Consider the following 16711-nt stretch of genomic DNA (forward strand, 5'->3'; position numbering starts at 1 on the left):
CTAGTAAGTGAAATAGATATTTAGATATTATTATATACAAGAATTAAAAATGACTGCATACATTATAATTAAATTCTTTACATATCTACAAACGAGATAATTCATGATCATAAATAAATTCAAAATATTTTTTATCATATACAAAATATAATCATTAATCACAATAATGAAAATTTATCTTATTAATTAATTATTATTATCTCATTCATTTAATAAATAAGCATGATATACAAAAATTGTTAAAGAAAATTTTTTTCGGAATCATTTTTATAAAATTGATATATATATATATATATATTTAATCTTTCTTTCTTTTCATTAAGCAAAGTTAGCATAATTTTCATATTTTAGTGAATAATTATACATTTTCTATCGCATTAAAAAGTAAAAATAAATTTTTTATTTTTTATTTGCTCGATGATCATAATCATGAGCTTATTTTAATTTTTATATGAAACACAGCCACAAAAGTTGTCGAAATACTAAGGGCAATACTTGCTCCTACCATTACCTGTCCGTGCTATTGCTTTTTTTTCTTCTACTTCTTCTTCTTAAGCGAAAGAACGGTGTGATTGGGAGGAACGAAGGGAAAGTACTGGATAGTCACCGCCAACCAGCTCGCGAGATTCGACGCGGGATGCTCGCTACTCGAAACAAGGTGAACGGGTTTACGAGCGCATTGTGTGTGTGCGCTTTGCTGTCGCAAGTCGAAACTTTTTTCCGCCAGTCATGTTAAATCGCGCTTCCTTCTAATCACATCGGGCACATAAAATATCATTTAGCTCGTCGCATATTTTGCTAGATCAGCAACTGTTCATCGACATTATCACATTTCGGATTGTTCAAGTTCTATTAATCGTGAACGAATACGATTATGATATATATTTCGGTGCACGTGGGCTAAAAATCATCCCTTGTTAAAATATATCAAAAATTCGTCGTCTGAAAAAAGTTGAAGAAGTCTGCATCTTGTTTCTTGGCTGTATATACTTGAATACCGGATTGTTGTAGAAACTGGCACTCTTGTGAATGATTCAAAATTCTACAGTGAAACGCTTTGTTCCAGAGGTGAATATGTATTTAAAAATTTAAATGTTCTCATTTGAGTCATGTTTCTCATAATATGTCGATTAATGTAATGAAAATCGAAAGTATATAATATAAACGTAGAAATTCTCTGTCTTGTGAAGAAAATATTACTTATAGACTCGTTTAAAAAATGAATATGTATAAAAACTTCAAAAATTTCAAAAATTTCAAAACGAAATATGAAATAATAAATACGATACATATGTGCCATATTTATGTAGAAGATTTCGAAATTATAAGCTTTTTAAATAAATTTTTTAAATAAATTTTTAAATCAATATGTATAATATATATATCATTTATTTATATGCATTGATATTTAAAAGTATATATAAAAAATATTATTTATTTAAATTTAACAAATAACTTAATAACTTAAATAATAACTGAATAAAAAATGGAGTTAGACTGCATATTATAGCTTATTAGCATTTAATGTCTATTTATGATGTTGTATACGTAATAATTATAAATTATTCTAATGTATTCTAATGTAAATTATTTTTTACAATTATATTTATTGCAAAATAAAAAATATTTTTGTATGTTTAACAATAATATTGTTATTTTATATTATAATTTTTATATTTTATTAAACATCAAATAACATCATATAGCAACGCAATTTTCGAAATATGATTTAAGTAAAAAAAATATCTATACATTTCTTCTCATAAAAATCTTATTTTTATCTCAATTTTTATAAGAGAACTAAACATGTTGTACATATAAATATATATATATAATTTCACGCTTTGCTTAATGTTATCAATTCATCTAAAAATCATTATTAAAAAATCACTTCTAAGTTATGATTGTAAAAAAGATATTAAATATTCTTAATTCTTAAAATAAAATTAATATTCTTAACGAAATTAAATTTAAATGAATAAGTTACAAAAAAAATTATATTTAAATGTATAATTAGTAAATACTCATATATAATTCTTGAATATATGGATCATTCATAATTCTCAACATTTTTTTGTATTTTTAATACGATATTCAATAATAATTTTTATTAACTATTATTTTTATTAATTATATTAAGTACATACATATTATTAATTTTTTCTTTTTTTACTTTGATTATAGTTGTTTTAATTGTTTTTATCTGTATATTCTTCATTGTTTGATTTTATCAAATATTTAGATTTTTTTAATTTTAAATTAGTTTAATACGGTTCGGAATATAAAAAAAATAATAAAATATTGTGTATCATAATATATAAATTATTAAATTATAATATGTATATGAAATAGTTAATAATTAATAACATTCGTAATTAAATTTTGTTCAAATCTTTAAATTTTATTAATAATACGAAAAATGTTAAAAATTATGGTCTTAATTTTCAAAATAATTTTTTCCTTTGCAAATATTTTCACTTTTGCTTTGTTAACGAATAATTAATGAAAAACACTAGCCAATCACAGAACGCGTAAAATTATCGCGCCACAATTATAGTGTTAGGTATATATCGGCGGTGAGTCGTCAGACTTGAACAAAAAGTTGAAACAAAATATGTCGAGTCTTGTCGTGATGGTAATAAATGATAAAGTTGTTTGAAATCACACCAAGAATCATCAGTTATATAACTCAGGCATAAGAGAATAATTCAAATAACTGATCATAAATATAAAAATATAAATATAAACATAAAAAACTTTTTTCTACACTAATTATAATGATCAAAATAATTCTCTTAATTAAAGAAAATAGTTTCCTTACATAATAAAAATATTATTAATATTAATATTATATTAATAATGTCATTGGTATTGAAAGAAAATAGAATGTTTTCGAATAAAAAAGACATATGAACCTGAAATTATTTCTAGAATTTAAGATGTAAAATTGATCTTTATTTTAGGGTCAGGGTCCAGTTATGAATACCGTAAAGTTATGTCAATATTCTCAGATGTAGGATAGACAAAGACTTTCTCTCAAGCGCTTTCTCTAGTTTGTAATTTACTATCAAGAAAAATACATATATTTGCCATAATATATACAAAGGATTATCAAATTCTGAAAATTTATAATCATAAAATATCACTGCTTAATTTTACGTGTTTTTTCAATCTTTGAATCAGATATTGTAGAATTTTATTGATCTGATTTTTAAATATATAAATCTTTTCTTTTTGTCATTTGTTCCTTCTTCATGCACATAAACATTAAATTCTAAAGAACGCTACCCATGCAAGACTTAGACTATGAATACGTACATTTGAGAGTAAAACTCTGGAGAGTTGCTCTCATGAATATTTCTCGCAAATATACACTGCATTGAAAGTAACTATCCGACAGTAACTTTCATTAGTAGTAAGTTTATTTCCAATCAAAATTATTAATTGATAATTGATGAATTGTCATTTGGAGATCTCAATAAAAATCTAAAAACGAAAAAGAGAAAAGAGTTACATTAATAAAATTTTATAATAATAAAATATGTGTTCAATTAACAACAAAATATTTTAAAAAAAATTTTCAATCAGAGATTTTAATAAAAAGAATTGATCAAATTTTATATCGATGAAATATGTTTAATTAATAACAAAATATTCTTAAATTCACTTATTAAAAAAAAGTTTGATAGTTAAAGCTAAGTAACCTCATTTTTATTATAAATTTATTTCATATATCTTTGTTATTATAGACTAATAGAACTTATTATTATATATATTTATAATTAAGAATTTTTTCTATTTTAACCTTTTCAAATATTTTCAAATAAATCGAAATTTGAAAATTTACCTTGATAAAATCAAGGTTATAACTGAAAAAAATGATAATCTTCCACTTGCAAGAAATATTCTCGAAAGTATCTCCATCTTTGTAAAGAAAATAATCTTATAAATCGTTATATTCTCTACAGAGAAATGCCGGCGATAAAACTTTTCGGCAGAAAATGGTTGACTGCAACCGATGATTGTGTTTATCCAGGTCTCTTCGAAGTTTTCATTCGAATCGCTTGGTAAGTAATAAGTTGATTAATTGAATTTATTTCTATTTTAAATATAAGTAACATAATAATAGAATTACAACAATTAATAGTAATATAATTAACTATTAATAATAGAATTAAATCTAAAAAAAAATCTTCAGACATTGTAAAACCGATACGATAATTCCAGTTCAAACAAATCAAATTTAATGTAAAAAGTTTATTTAATATAAATTGTATTCGTTATAAATCTATTAATAAAAATAATTTAAAATGAAAAAAGTCAAAAATTATATATCAAAATGAAATTTCAAACATTCAATTAAATTCAATCATTTATTCAATACATATTATATAATTATGTGTTTTATAACTTCAAATTACTAAATAAAGTACATATAGTATAATTTGCTCATTATTACAAGATTGGATTAACAACATAAAAATTATTTTAACATTAATAATTACAAAAATTGCAGATTGTCAATTTGATCTTTTTAATTCTATCCAAAATAAGAAAAAAAAAAAATTAAATGTGAAATTAAAGAGGAAAATTCGACATTATTTTTTTACTGTTTGTAATACAAATTCATTGAATTATAATTGAATTTATTATCATTTTTATTTAAATTTGTAAAAATATAAAAATTTTATTTTTCGTATTTTAATGACTCGTTGTTAATCAATACTTAAAAGTTAAACATAAACATATAAGTCATTCATTCCATCCAAAATAATTTCAGAAATTTATAAAAATAATTTCATAAAATTCCATAACAGAAATAAAAAATGTATTAGTAAGATATTAATTATATCTGTATGAGTTTTGAAATCAAAAGCATTCGAAAGCTTTGGAATCAACTTTTAAATGAATAAAGTAAATAAAATAAGTAAAGTAAATTAATTTTTAAAATGATAGAATATTATTGAATATTTTAAAAATTTTATTTTAAAAATTTCAAAATTGATGATTCTGATTTTTATTAATTTTATATAATTTTATTGTAAGCAAAAATGAGCAGAATTATTATAAATGTTTTTTATCCTCTTCAATCGTCTTTCATATTACTTGTCTATGATTGAATTAATAAAATTGCGATAGAAATTTAAAAAAAAATAGTAAAAATTTACTATATAATTAATATTTTTAAAATTATTTTTAAAATATATGTTGTAAGAAACATTAAATTTGCTTTTTAAGTTATTAAATAATGTTATCTATTATTTATTTAAAGTCAGAAATTAAATGTTAAAATATCATATTGATAATAATAAATAAATCTTAAAAATCTCTTTTTATTTTACAATTTAAAAAAATAAATAATTTAAAATTTTTTAAATAATTACAAAATAATTGCAATAAATTCTTTAGAAAATTGTGCAAATTTCGTGCTAAAGTAAAAATATCCGTAAATTGTTGACTTCTTGTCTTGTTTACTTTATTAACAATGAATTTAAATTCATCACTAATTAATCACTAATTACTATCAAGTTTTTCTTATCACGCTTTTCATTCGAGATGAGAAATCATTATAACTTAAAATCATTATATAATTATCATATAATCAAATGATATTTATATATATAGGAAAGAGTAAAAAATATATTTATTTTTAAAACTATTAAAATCGATTGATTCTTATTTTAAATAATTATTAAATTTTTCTCACGAATTATAAATAAGACATTCTAAATATTTCATTAATTATATTGTCTGTATGAATATCTTGTTGTTTTATTTAATCAAAAATTATTCCAATATATCATTTTCATCTTTATTCATCATTTCATTAAATATTATAATTCTTCATATTAAATTTTAAATTCTTGAAAAAAAACTTGTAAATTAAAACTTTTAAAAAGAAAAATTATCTTTTATAAGTAATCCAATACTATAAATTTTTTATGTGATATCTTTCAAAAAACGAAGATGTTCTTATTTTTAATTAGAATATATGTTAAATATATAAAAATAAATATATAATGTGTTAAAATAAATAAAATAAAATTCAATCATGTGATATGCAGTGATTTTCAACGCAAAATATAATATATATATATATATAATATATTATATAATATATATAAATAATAAAAATTCAATAAACGCAGACAATAAAATTGGATATATATTATAAATATATATCCAATAATATATATATATAAATATATAATATAATATGATATATAAATATAATATGATATATAAATATATATATTATTCTATATATATTATAATTTCTAAATCTTTTCTATTTTGCTAACATTATAAATAAGGACAATAAATAAGTAGAGAAAAAAAGAGAGAAAAATTTTTATTTTTGCAACGAATAAAATGTGATGCAATAAAAAAAATTTCATTTTGAATTTCAAGATGAAAATCATTTTTATTTTTTTTTATTTACAGATTTTTATTTCCACTTCAAAAATCATGCTATAATATGCTCTTTATATTTATTTCATACAATTGTTAATATTCGGAAAGTTATTGAATAAATTCTAAATCATTTGAATTTTTATATAATTGATTCTAATTATTTATAGGTTAATCCCAATTATAATAACTTGCATCAAATATTACGAATATACATGGAATTGCCAATCGGGTGGAGTATTAGTTCGTGTGTATCTCTTAGGAGAAGGTTCATTTCTTATTATATCTATACTTCTTCTACTTATTATCATAAAATTGAGTTCAAGAGGATCTATCATGGAAACGCAGGCTCGTAAATACGTTGAACCATTTTTAGCAATTAAGTAAGTAAATATATAAAAATTATATAATAATTTATGTATCATTAATGAATTATTATTATTATTAACATTTATTATTATTGATAAAGTTATTCATTATAAAATATTTAAAATATTTTGTTTTATTCCAACATGTTTCATATTATAATATATTAATTTATGGTTTTATCGAATAACATTATCTTCTTTTAAATATAATTTTTTTTTAACAGTACTGAAATTACGCATTCTAATATAATTGAAATAAAAAATTTTTTTTATATCTAAGATTTATTAAGATAAATTATTTTTATGATATTGATATTTCATACATATTTCATATGCAATTAATGTATATAATAAAAAAGACATAATTTTTCATATGAGTAATTTTTTATATTAAAAAGCATGACATGAAATGTTATAAAATTACTTTTTATAATTTCATTAATTATTTAATTCTATTTATAGAAAAGTTGATATTAATATTCTAATAAAGAGATATTATATTTGCAATTATTATAAGAATTATGAAAGAAATTTCACATCTAATTTTAAACTAATATTACATTAAAATATTGCATTAAAAATTATTGTTTTTTTAATAGAGCATGTTTATTACATTAGATATTTTTAATAATTGCTAAATTATGTAACGAAAAATATTCTACATATTCTTCAATTACTTAAATATTTATTTTTAAATTAAAAAAAAAGAGTATATTTTCAGGTTTCATTTTTGAGAAAAATTAATTTGACTTAAAAATTTTTATTTAGAAATTATATTAAAATACTGGACAAATTTATCAATTCTTTTAGAGGCTATTTTTAAATAAAATACAAGAATTTTGAATATGCGATCAATCAAATTTCATAAGATTTAAATCATAATGCAAAATATATTTAAAAACGTATCTTTTGCTTACAGGATATTATTAATTTTACCTGAAATAGGATGGAACATTTTAGGAACATTATGGATGTATGGATCAAGCATCAAATGTAGTTACGAACACTATACGATGTCGGTTGTTCAAACATTGGTGTTTTTCGATTGGGTTCTTATAGGTCTTACTATTGGCGGCTTGGCATTGATTTTCGATCCGATAGGTTCATTAAATAAGAGATATTTAGAAAATTCAATGGAACATGCCAAAATCTCAAAAACCTGGTTACGGAGATTAAAATATTGCTGGTGGATAAAGAACGATGAGAGCGCTAAAGACACTCTTCAATATGCTGCTGGTGAGACATAGGTACGACTGGCCTAGAAAAAGTCCTGCTGTAATTGAAATTAAAACATCTATTTATATCATATGTTTTTTATTTTCAATACCGAGAAAAAAAAAGTCATTTGAAATTATACATCGTTTTTCTATAATTAAATAAGTAAAAATAAGTAAATTTAATGCTAATTAGATATTCAGATAATTTTTTATCAAATAGAAATTTAATTCATTTATCTATTTTATAATTATAATCAAAGTTATTTATATTCCAAAGTTATATAAATAAAAAAAGATAAAAGTTCATTGACTATTTCAAGTAAATAATAACTTTTATATGTATTGCTATTATTTCTAATAATAAATGAATAGCTTTTTGATATATATATGATATAAATTTATGATGTTATGATAGATGAATATTTTTAATTCGATTTTGAGTTATATTCTAACGATTCTTTACAAAATTGATATATTATATAATATAATATCATATACAAATATGCATGGAAATATTAATTATAAATAATAACATTTCATTAAAAGTCATGGTATTGATTTCTTTCTATTTATTCTAATTTTTTTTTAAAACACAGGACTTTTTTCCGAAAAATTAATGTATGCATGAAAATCAAAATTTTCCTTTTTAACAATAATGTGTATTATTCTTTATTAATAGGAAAGAAGAATATATAGTAAAATCCAACATAAATTGTAAATTAATAATATAATTTGCAAGTCATTCTTTTTTCTTTTATTTTCTTTTATTATGATAAAATTACAAAAATTTAAAAAAAAATTTCAACTTAATTTTGATAAATTAAGAGAATTTTTATTGAAATACATAAGATGAGATATATTTCTTAAAAGAAATATTATCACAAAAAAAATATTACAATTAATTTAATTAAGATTAATTTAATTAAGATATTGTTCAAAGTTTCAGAATGAAAAGGATTGTTTGCATTTGATTTTAAACAAAAAAATGAAAATAATAATTTGTAATTAATTAAAATTAATTGTAATTAATTAATTAATTTTTTTTCGTTTCAAAATGAAGTTTGTATATTAAAATTTTATTTAATAAATTATAATACTTATTTATTAAATTTTTTTTAAATATATGTGATAAATTTTTTTACGAACAGTATTTATATTTATATTTTATTATGTAGTAAATGTAGTAAAATATTATTTCTTACAATATGTAATATATTACATATTGTAAGAAATAATATGATATAATAATATCATAATTTTAATATTATAAAATAATTATTTTATAGCTTTGTTATGCGCTTTAAGCCGTGGGACGGATTTAATTCCTTCGGATGTAATCGCAGGACTTATCTTGCTAAGAGTTCAAGAAAAGCGAGAGCGTCATGAATTACGTCGAATAAATTTACACCCTACTCCAGTACGTACTTCCGGTATGTATTTTATTTTTTTTATTATGATTTTAATTATTATCAATTTAATTTTATTTTAAAATTTTAGTCTACAAAAATTAGTCCACAAAAATTTATGATGTATATGTATATTTAATTATGTAGAATATTCTATATTCTACAAGTAAATTAAGCAAAGAAAAAATTTTGTTTCATTACTATCTCTCGAATATTTAATTTTAAATCAAGTTACGTATCATGAAGTTGATTACATAACATGAAAAATCTCAGCTCGGATTAATTTTTTGCGGTTGTGAAATATTTATTATTACTAATATGAAATATTTATTTTTACTAATATTTTCAAAATATATTCTATTTTTAGAATATAATAATTTTTTCGAAAATATATAAAAATAATTTTATTCGAAAATATTTATTTAATAATATATAAAAATAATTTACTTAAAAATAGAATATAATATAATGAAAATTTTTTAGAATATATCAAAAGCTATATTTATTTTAAATATTATAATTTTTCAAATTATTTTTATATTCTATTTTTATATTTCTTTTCAATAAAAGTTTTATTTTTTATCACAAATATAAAACTATTCGAATTTATTGTACGATTTATTTTAAAAATTCTAAAATAAAATGATATTTTCATGATATACATTATATTTTTTAAATACTTTATAACTATTAATGTAATTAAATGTTTAACGTTTTAATGTATGTAAATGTTTAATGTAATTAAATTAAATTAAGTTAAATGTAATTAAATTACATTTTCTTTGGAATTTTAAAAGATTGTACATTCTATTCTAATTATATATTCTACAATTGAATGATTTGATGAATGTATTAAAAAAATATAAATCTTAAATTAAAGATATAAAAACGATTTAAAAATGATGTATAAATTATTATTCTAGACGCAGCTGTAATTTTTAAAAATATGCCAAAGTGGATGTCCTTGGAAAATGCAGTTCACTACATGATGCTTTCAGAGGCCATTTACGGATGGCTATTTATGTTATATTTACATAAATGTTCTGGATGTTTTTATCTTATGAAAAATTTGACTTGCTGCGGTTGTTTTCGGTAAGTGTACAAATTTTATATAACTTTATTATTATTATATATAAAATATAAATAATATTATAAAATATAAATAATATTATAAAATATTTTAAAAAGAAATAAATATTTATATTGTAAAGAATTTAAATATAATTGCATTTTTTGTTGTATATTACATAATACATTTCATAATATAAAAATCATTTCAATTCTTATATTTAATTTATTGATTGATTTCTCGATTTGAAAAATTTTTGTGTTTGTATTTATATATTATAAAATATAATAAATTCTATTATTGTTTTTATATTATATTACAATTACAATTCTATAATAATTTTTTAAACTATTTATAAATAATTAAATGTTTGAAAGATATATAATGACATAATAAAAATTTATAATCTTCTGTAATGAAATTTTTAGATTTATTTTTATATAAGATTTATAAAAAATATAAAAATTAAATTAAATAAAATAATGTAAAGATTCAATTAATAATCAAAATTAAAATATTATATAGTAATATTGTAATCCTAGAAAAAATGCAAATTTTTCATTTACAAATTATTAATATTATAACTAATTATATATTAATAACAATTATAATTTAATGAATAATTATGTATGTTGCTTAATTATAGAAGAAAACGTATTCCAATTAAGGGTGACAATTGTTGTTATTGTTACTTAACTGGAGTGAAATACTTATCAAAATTATCCACTGATGATATTCTATTTGCATCATTTAAAAATAATTTATGTGAGGTATTTAAATGATATATTACATGTTTATATGCATAGTTCATGTATTCAATAAAAACAAAATCTGTATTAAATACTTTCAGATACCATTTTTTGTAATAGTAGATGAAAAAACAAATAAAATTGTTATAATTTTACGAGGCTCTCTCTCGTTGCGTGACGTAATAACCGATATTACTGCAGATTCTGCTATTTTCGAATGTGAAGGTGTTCCACCAGGTGCTCAGGTAAATATCGAAGTTAAACATAAAAGATTTTTTTATTTGCATTTAAGGAAATTTATACATTATATTTGTTGAATTATTCATAAAGATAGTAATCAAGGAAATAATTATATATATAGGCACATAGAGGCATGATACAAGGAGCTAAACTGATATTGAGGCAGTTAGATAATCACAAAGTTTTAGAACGAGCATTTAATATGTATCCTCATTATGATTTATTAATTACAGGTAAATAAAAATATTAAAAGATAATAAATCTTGGAATTCAATTTATATATAAAATATTTTATATTTCATTTTTTCATATTTTTTTTTAACATTTTTGTTATTTTTATTTTTAAAATATTCATTATAATATATTAGATATTCATTGCATAATGTTTTTTGTATTTGATGATAATTAAAGATAATTGAAAATAATAATGAAAATATTTATGTATAAAAAATGTAGTATAAAAAATGATTAATTATATTTGACCATTATATTTTTTTTATTTATTCTTTTCACATTGTATATTTTCTATTTGGAGAAGTAGTAAATATATAGAATATTTATTCAAATATTTACATAATACATATAAAATACACATAAAAAAATGTTTTAGAAAACAAGAAATATATGCAACTAATATATTAAAAATGTTTATAAGATTTCAAATTTTTTTGAGGTTTTAACATTGAAAATTTTAATTTTTTACTTAAATAAAAAAAGAAAATATAAAAATAATAATAATAGGAAAATTGCATATTATATCTATTGTTATTTTTGAAAATGTATATGCATTTAATGTTGTAATTATTATTTATATTTATTTATATATTTCAATTTATTTTAATTATAATTTGTGTATTTCAATATATATATACTATTTATTAAAAAAAATTTTATATTAAATAGTGAAAAATTTTATATTTAAAAAAAAATTATTTAATATATATATTTAAATTTACATTTATGTTTTACTGATTGTGGAAGTTTTATGCTTCTTTTAAGCATTTTATATAATTTTTTATAAAAATGTTTTATTTTTAGGTCACAGTTTAGGTGCTGGTATAGGTACACTTTTAGGTTTTTTATTACGTCAACGATATCCATCTTTAAAAGTTTATGCATTTGCTACACCAGGTACATATTTTTTAAATATTGTGAAGTTTTATTTACATAATTTATCTTGTAATTTTTTTGTTATAACAACACTTTAATTAAAAAATAAATATATCCTGTTTAGCGGGCCTAGTTTCCAGAGAACTTGCTAGGATATCGGAAGAATTCATTTTCACAATAGGAATTGGAGATGATTTTGTGATGAGATTGAGCGTTGATAGCATAGAAAATTTACGAACACGTTTACTCATGGTACTTCGTGCTTGTCGATTACCAAAGGTACAATCATCATATTTAAAATATTTTAATTACTAGAGCAATTAAGTTTTGTATAGGGAATATCTTATTATAATTTCACAAAGCATAAATTTTGGAAGTCACTACAAGTATCGATTTATATATAAAAAAAAAAATTAATGAAATATTGATATTTATTTAATTAACATTTATTTATTTAAATTTATTTCAAACATTTTTTTATATCTTCTATATTTTCTGAGATATTTGGTAAGATTAAAATATATTTTATATATATACTACTATAAAACAATTCTTTTGATTAACTGATTAATTGATTTAATTAAATGATTTTATAATAATTAACGAAATCTTTGTATTTGAATATATTTTCAAATATTTTCTTGATATTAAATATATTATATATAATATCATTTAAATTTCAATTTTTTTAAATAGAAAATTAAATTATTATAAAATCTTTCATAATTTATTCAAATTCAGATATGCATGCTTTATTTCTATTTACAAAAACGAAATTTGAATTTGAATTTTATTCAAAATTGTATACATATAAAACATTAGAAATTTAAATGAAATTTAAAAATGATATTAATAATTTAATTTATTATTATAAATTTATTATTATAATTTATTATAATTTTATAATATTTCTAAATTATCACAATAAATATATGTCATGCCAATTTTTCAGTATAGAGTAGTATTAAATGGACTAGGTTACGTTTTATTTGGTATTCCTGAAAAAGATCTTGAAAAAATGTGGAAGCCCAATAGTGTGATAAAAACTATATCAGGAGAATCACCTTTACTCAACGATCGAAATATAAATAGACTAGAGGTATATACATTATTTTTTACTAATTTTTTTTAATGAAATTATTTTTTAAAAATTAAAACATAAATAAGAAAAAAATATTAAAAAAAATATTAAGCCAAATGGAATATTTAAAATTAGATATTTAATTTGTTTTGATAACTAGGTGTATTTTAATATTTTTATTTTTAATTTTAAATTTTAAATTATTAACTTAAATTATTTTATATTTTATTAAATTTTAATTTAATTATTAAAATTATATAATATTAATTTAAATTTAATTATTATTTTGTTGAAAATTTTAATTTTTAAATTTTATTTTATATTATATTAAGTTTTGAATTTTTTAAAATAATATAATATTCAAATAATATTCTATAAATGAATAATTTAAATATTTATTACATAATATTATATAACGAATTAATTTGATGCCTCTGGAAAATCAAGATTTCAAAATTTTATTAATTTCAAATATTATTTTAATATATATAAATGTACATATATATTAAGATATATTTTAGATATTTTGTTAGACAATGTATATAACAAAAAGATAGTATTTTATAATATATATAATAAAAAAAAATTTATATTATAGGAAAATAGAATATATGAACCTGATTTTACGAAAAGGAGATTTTCTCAAGTAAGATTATACACAAGCGGTAAAATACTCCATATAACTGAACGCAATGTTGATAAATCAGATGGCAAAAAGTATATAAAATTTATTTTATATATAACATTATGCAAAATTGAACAATATTTTGAAAATATTTAATATGTAATATTTTTTCTTGTAGAAAGAAATTAAAAATAAAAGAAAAAACATTTGAAATGCGATGGGCACAACCAGAAGAATTTACAGAATTGATTGTAATGCCACGAATGTTATTGGATCATTTACCAGAAAATGTAGGAAAAGTTCTTAATAGGCTGGCAGAACAACAAAAAAATCTATCACAAAATATTGATCTTTGATTTTTATGACAAAATATGTATGCAATGAAAAACAAATTATACTATTGTATATTATATTTTTGAAATCATATAATTTTTTGTTAATGATTTTTCCATTTTTTTTTTTTAGGAAAATATATATATATATATTTTTATTTTGTAATGTTTTGAATTCTATTATAAAGGAAGAATATTATTATACAAATCTCAGGGTAATGTTAATAATATTTTATAATAATATAAAAATGAAAATTAAAAATAGTTAAAATTGTAAAAAAATAAATAAATAAATAAATAGATATTTTAAGTTTCATAAAAATATTTTCTCTATTATCATTTCTATTATCACTTATTACTTTCCATAGAAGTCTGTTTTTATGCATTGACATTAATTCTATGTTTATTTAAATTTTTTTTTTCTATATTCTTTTTTATAATAAAAATTACTTTTTTTTTGTATTTATCTTATATTAAAAACCAATTTAATATTTCAATATATATTTGATTAAAAATTTATATTTTATTAAAAATGATATTCGATATTTGTAATATAATAATATTAATAATATTATTAATATAACATTTTATATCTGAAAAATTTCATATGTAATGTTGATATTTTATTAAAAACTTTTTCCAAAGAATTGTATTTCTCATGATATTGCGTTAACAATTTAAAAATGAATATATAATGTAATGAAATTAAAAAACAAACAAATCCAAAATTGATGACAATATTAGTACTGAATACTCATACAAAAATAAATTAGATATAAAAATTGGATAAAAATTCTTTCTTAGCTTTCATATTTCTAATAAAATATTAAATAATGAAAATATAATACAATCATACTTAAATTATTTTAATTATTTATAACGCGCTACTGGCTTTCAATGTATTTGATTACTCAACAATAAATAAAATAGGAAGTTATAAAATAAATGTATATACTTTAAATTATATAAAAATATAAAAATAAAATAAGAAGCATAATTCAATTTCTGGTTAAAAGATTTAAAGCAATAAAGTATAAACAGTAATATTTAAATAAACAATCAATATAAAATAATAAAAGTTCACAAATAATACATAAGTAATTGAACAATGTTTTTAATAATTTATAACAGGTACTTATCTTTATCGTTATATGTTCTGTTATCTGAATTTTCAATAAATAATGTTATAAGCATTGATTCATCTAGTAGCTTTTTAATTGGTTAGTGCAGTAAAGTTCGTCTATTCAAAAATTATTGCATAAATTGTATATTTCTAATATCCAATTTTTATGTTAAAAATCTATATATAAAAAATATAAATAATATAAATAATATATAATAAAATATATATAATAAATAAAAATTAATAAAATGAAAAAAGATTAAAATTTAATGAAAAAATTTCAAATGGAAATAAATTTAGAAAGATTATGAGTTAAAAAAAGCATCAATATATAAAATAATTAAATAAGATAAAAATTCAAAATAAAAAAAAAAATTTAAACGTATATATAATATATATTTATAATATACGCATACACCATATACAGATATATATCATACTTATAATATATATTTAGTAAAAACATAGTAATAATAATGTTCAAATCAAATCAATATAATTTATCACCATAATTATTATAGCAAGCATTAAATATTTAATATATTTGCAAATAAAAAAATTTGTATTATTTTTCGATTTAAATATCATTATATAAATTTCATTATATATATATATATATATATATATATATATATATGTGTATTTAATTGTTTATTATATTTATTCTTAACTTTATATAAGTAGTAAAAAAAGAAAGTGAAAAGATTTTTATAAAATTGAAATCATATTAAATAAATATACATCATAACAATCTTTTTTTTATGAAACTATGTATTATATAAAAATGTTATATTATATTAAAAAACTATATATTATATTATACATATAATAATTTTACTAACTATAGTATAATATATATAAAAATAAAAAAACTTTTTAAAATTAATACCAACTTTAGAATATGTAAAATTTTTCTTGTTTATTTAATATATTATTGATTAATATTATAACATTATTATATTTATTTATAATATAAAATT

General features: G+C 18.5%; 1 protein-coding gene and 1 long non-coding RNA gene across 2 annotated transcripts; one reads left to right on the plus strand and one right to left on the minus strand.

Moving 5' to 3' along the window:
- The first annotated feature begins 570 nt into the window (after positions 1-570).
- On the plus strand, positions 571-14932 carry LOC107996243 (diacylglycerol lipase-beta). Its single transcript, XM_062072135.1, has 15 exons — positions 571-1068; positions 3969-4067; positions 6582-6794; positions 7699-8015; positions 9283-9426; positions 10326-10494; positions 11118-11241; positions 11322-11465; positions 11582-11693; positions 12499-12591; positions 12695-12849; positions 13523-13669; positions 14250-14368; positions 14455-14649; positions 14742-14932. The coding sequence occupies exons 2-14, from the start codon at positions 3973-3975 to the stop codon at positions 14630-14632; spliced, it is 2010 nt and encodes a 669-aa protein (XP_061928119.1). The 5' UTR covers positions 571-1068; positions 3969-3972; the 3' UTR covers positions 14633-14649; positions 14742-14932.
- On the minus strand, positions 3042-4013 carry LOC133665751 (uncharacterized). The gene is made up of 2 exons (XR_009828998.1): positions 3848-4013; positions 3042-3486 (listed from the first exon to the last, which is right to left on the minus strand). It is a non-coding gene; the product is annotated as an uncharacterized LOC133665751 (long non-coding RNA).
- Positions 14933-16711: the final 1779 nt, after the last annotated feature.

Source organism: Apis cerana, linkage group LG2 (assembly GCF_029169275.1).
Source record: "Apis cerana isolate GH-2021 linkage group LG2, AcerK_1.0, whole genome shotgun sequence".
Taxonomy (NCBI): domain Eukaryota; kingdom Metazoa; phylum Arthropoda; class Insecta; order Hymenoptera; family Apidae; genus Apis; species Apis cerana.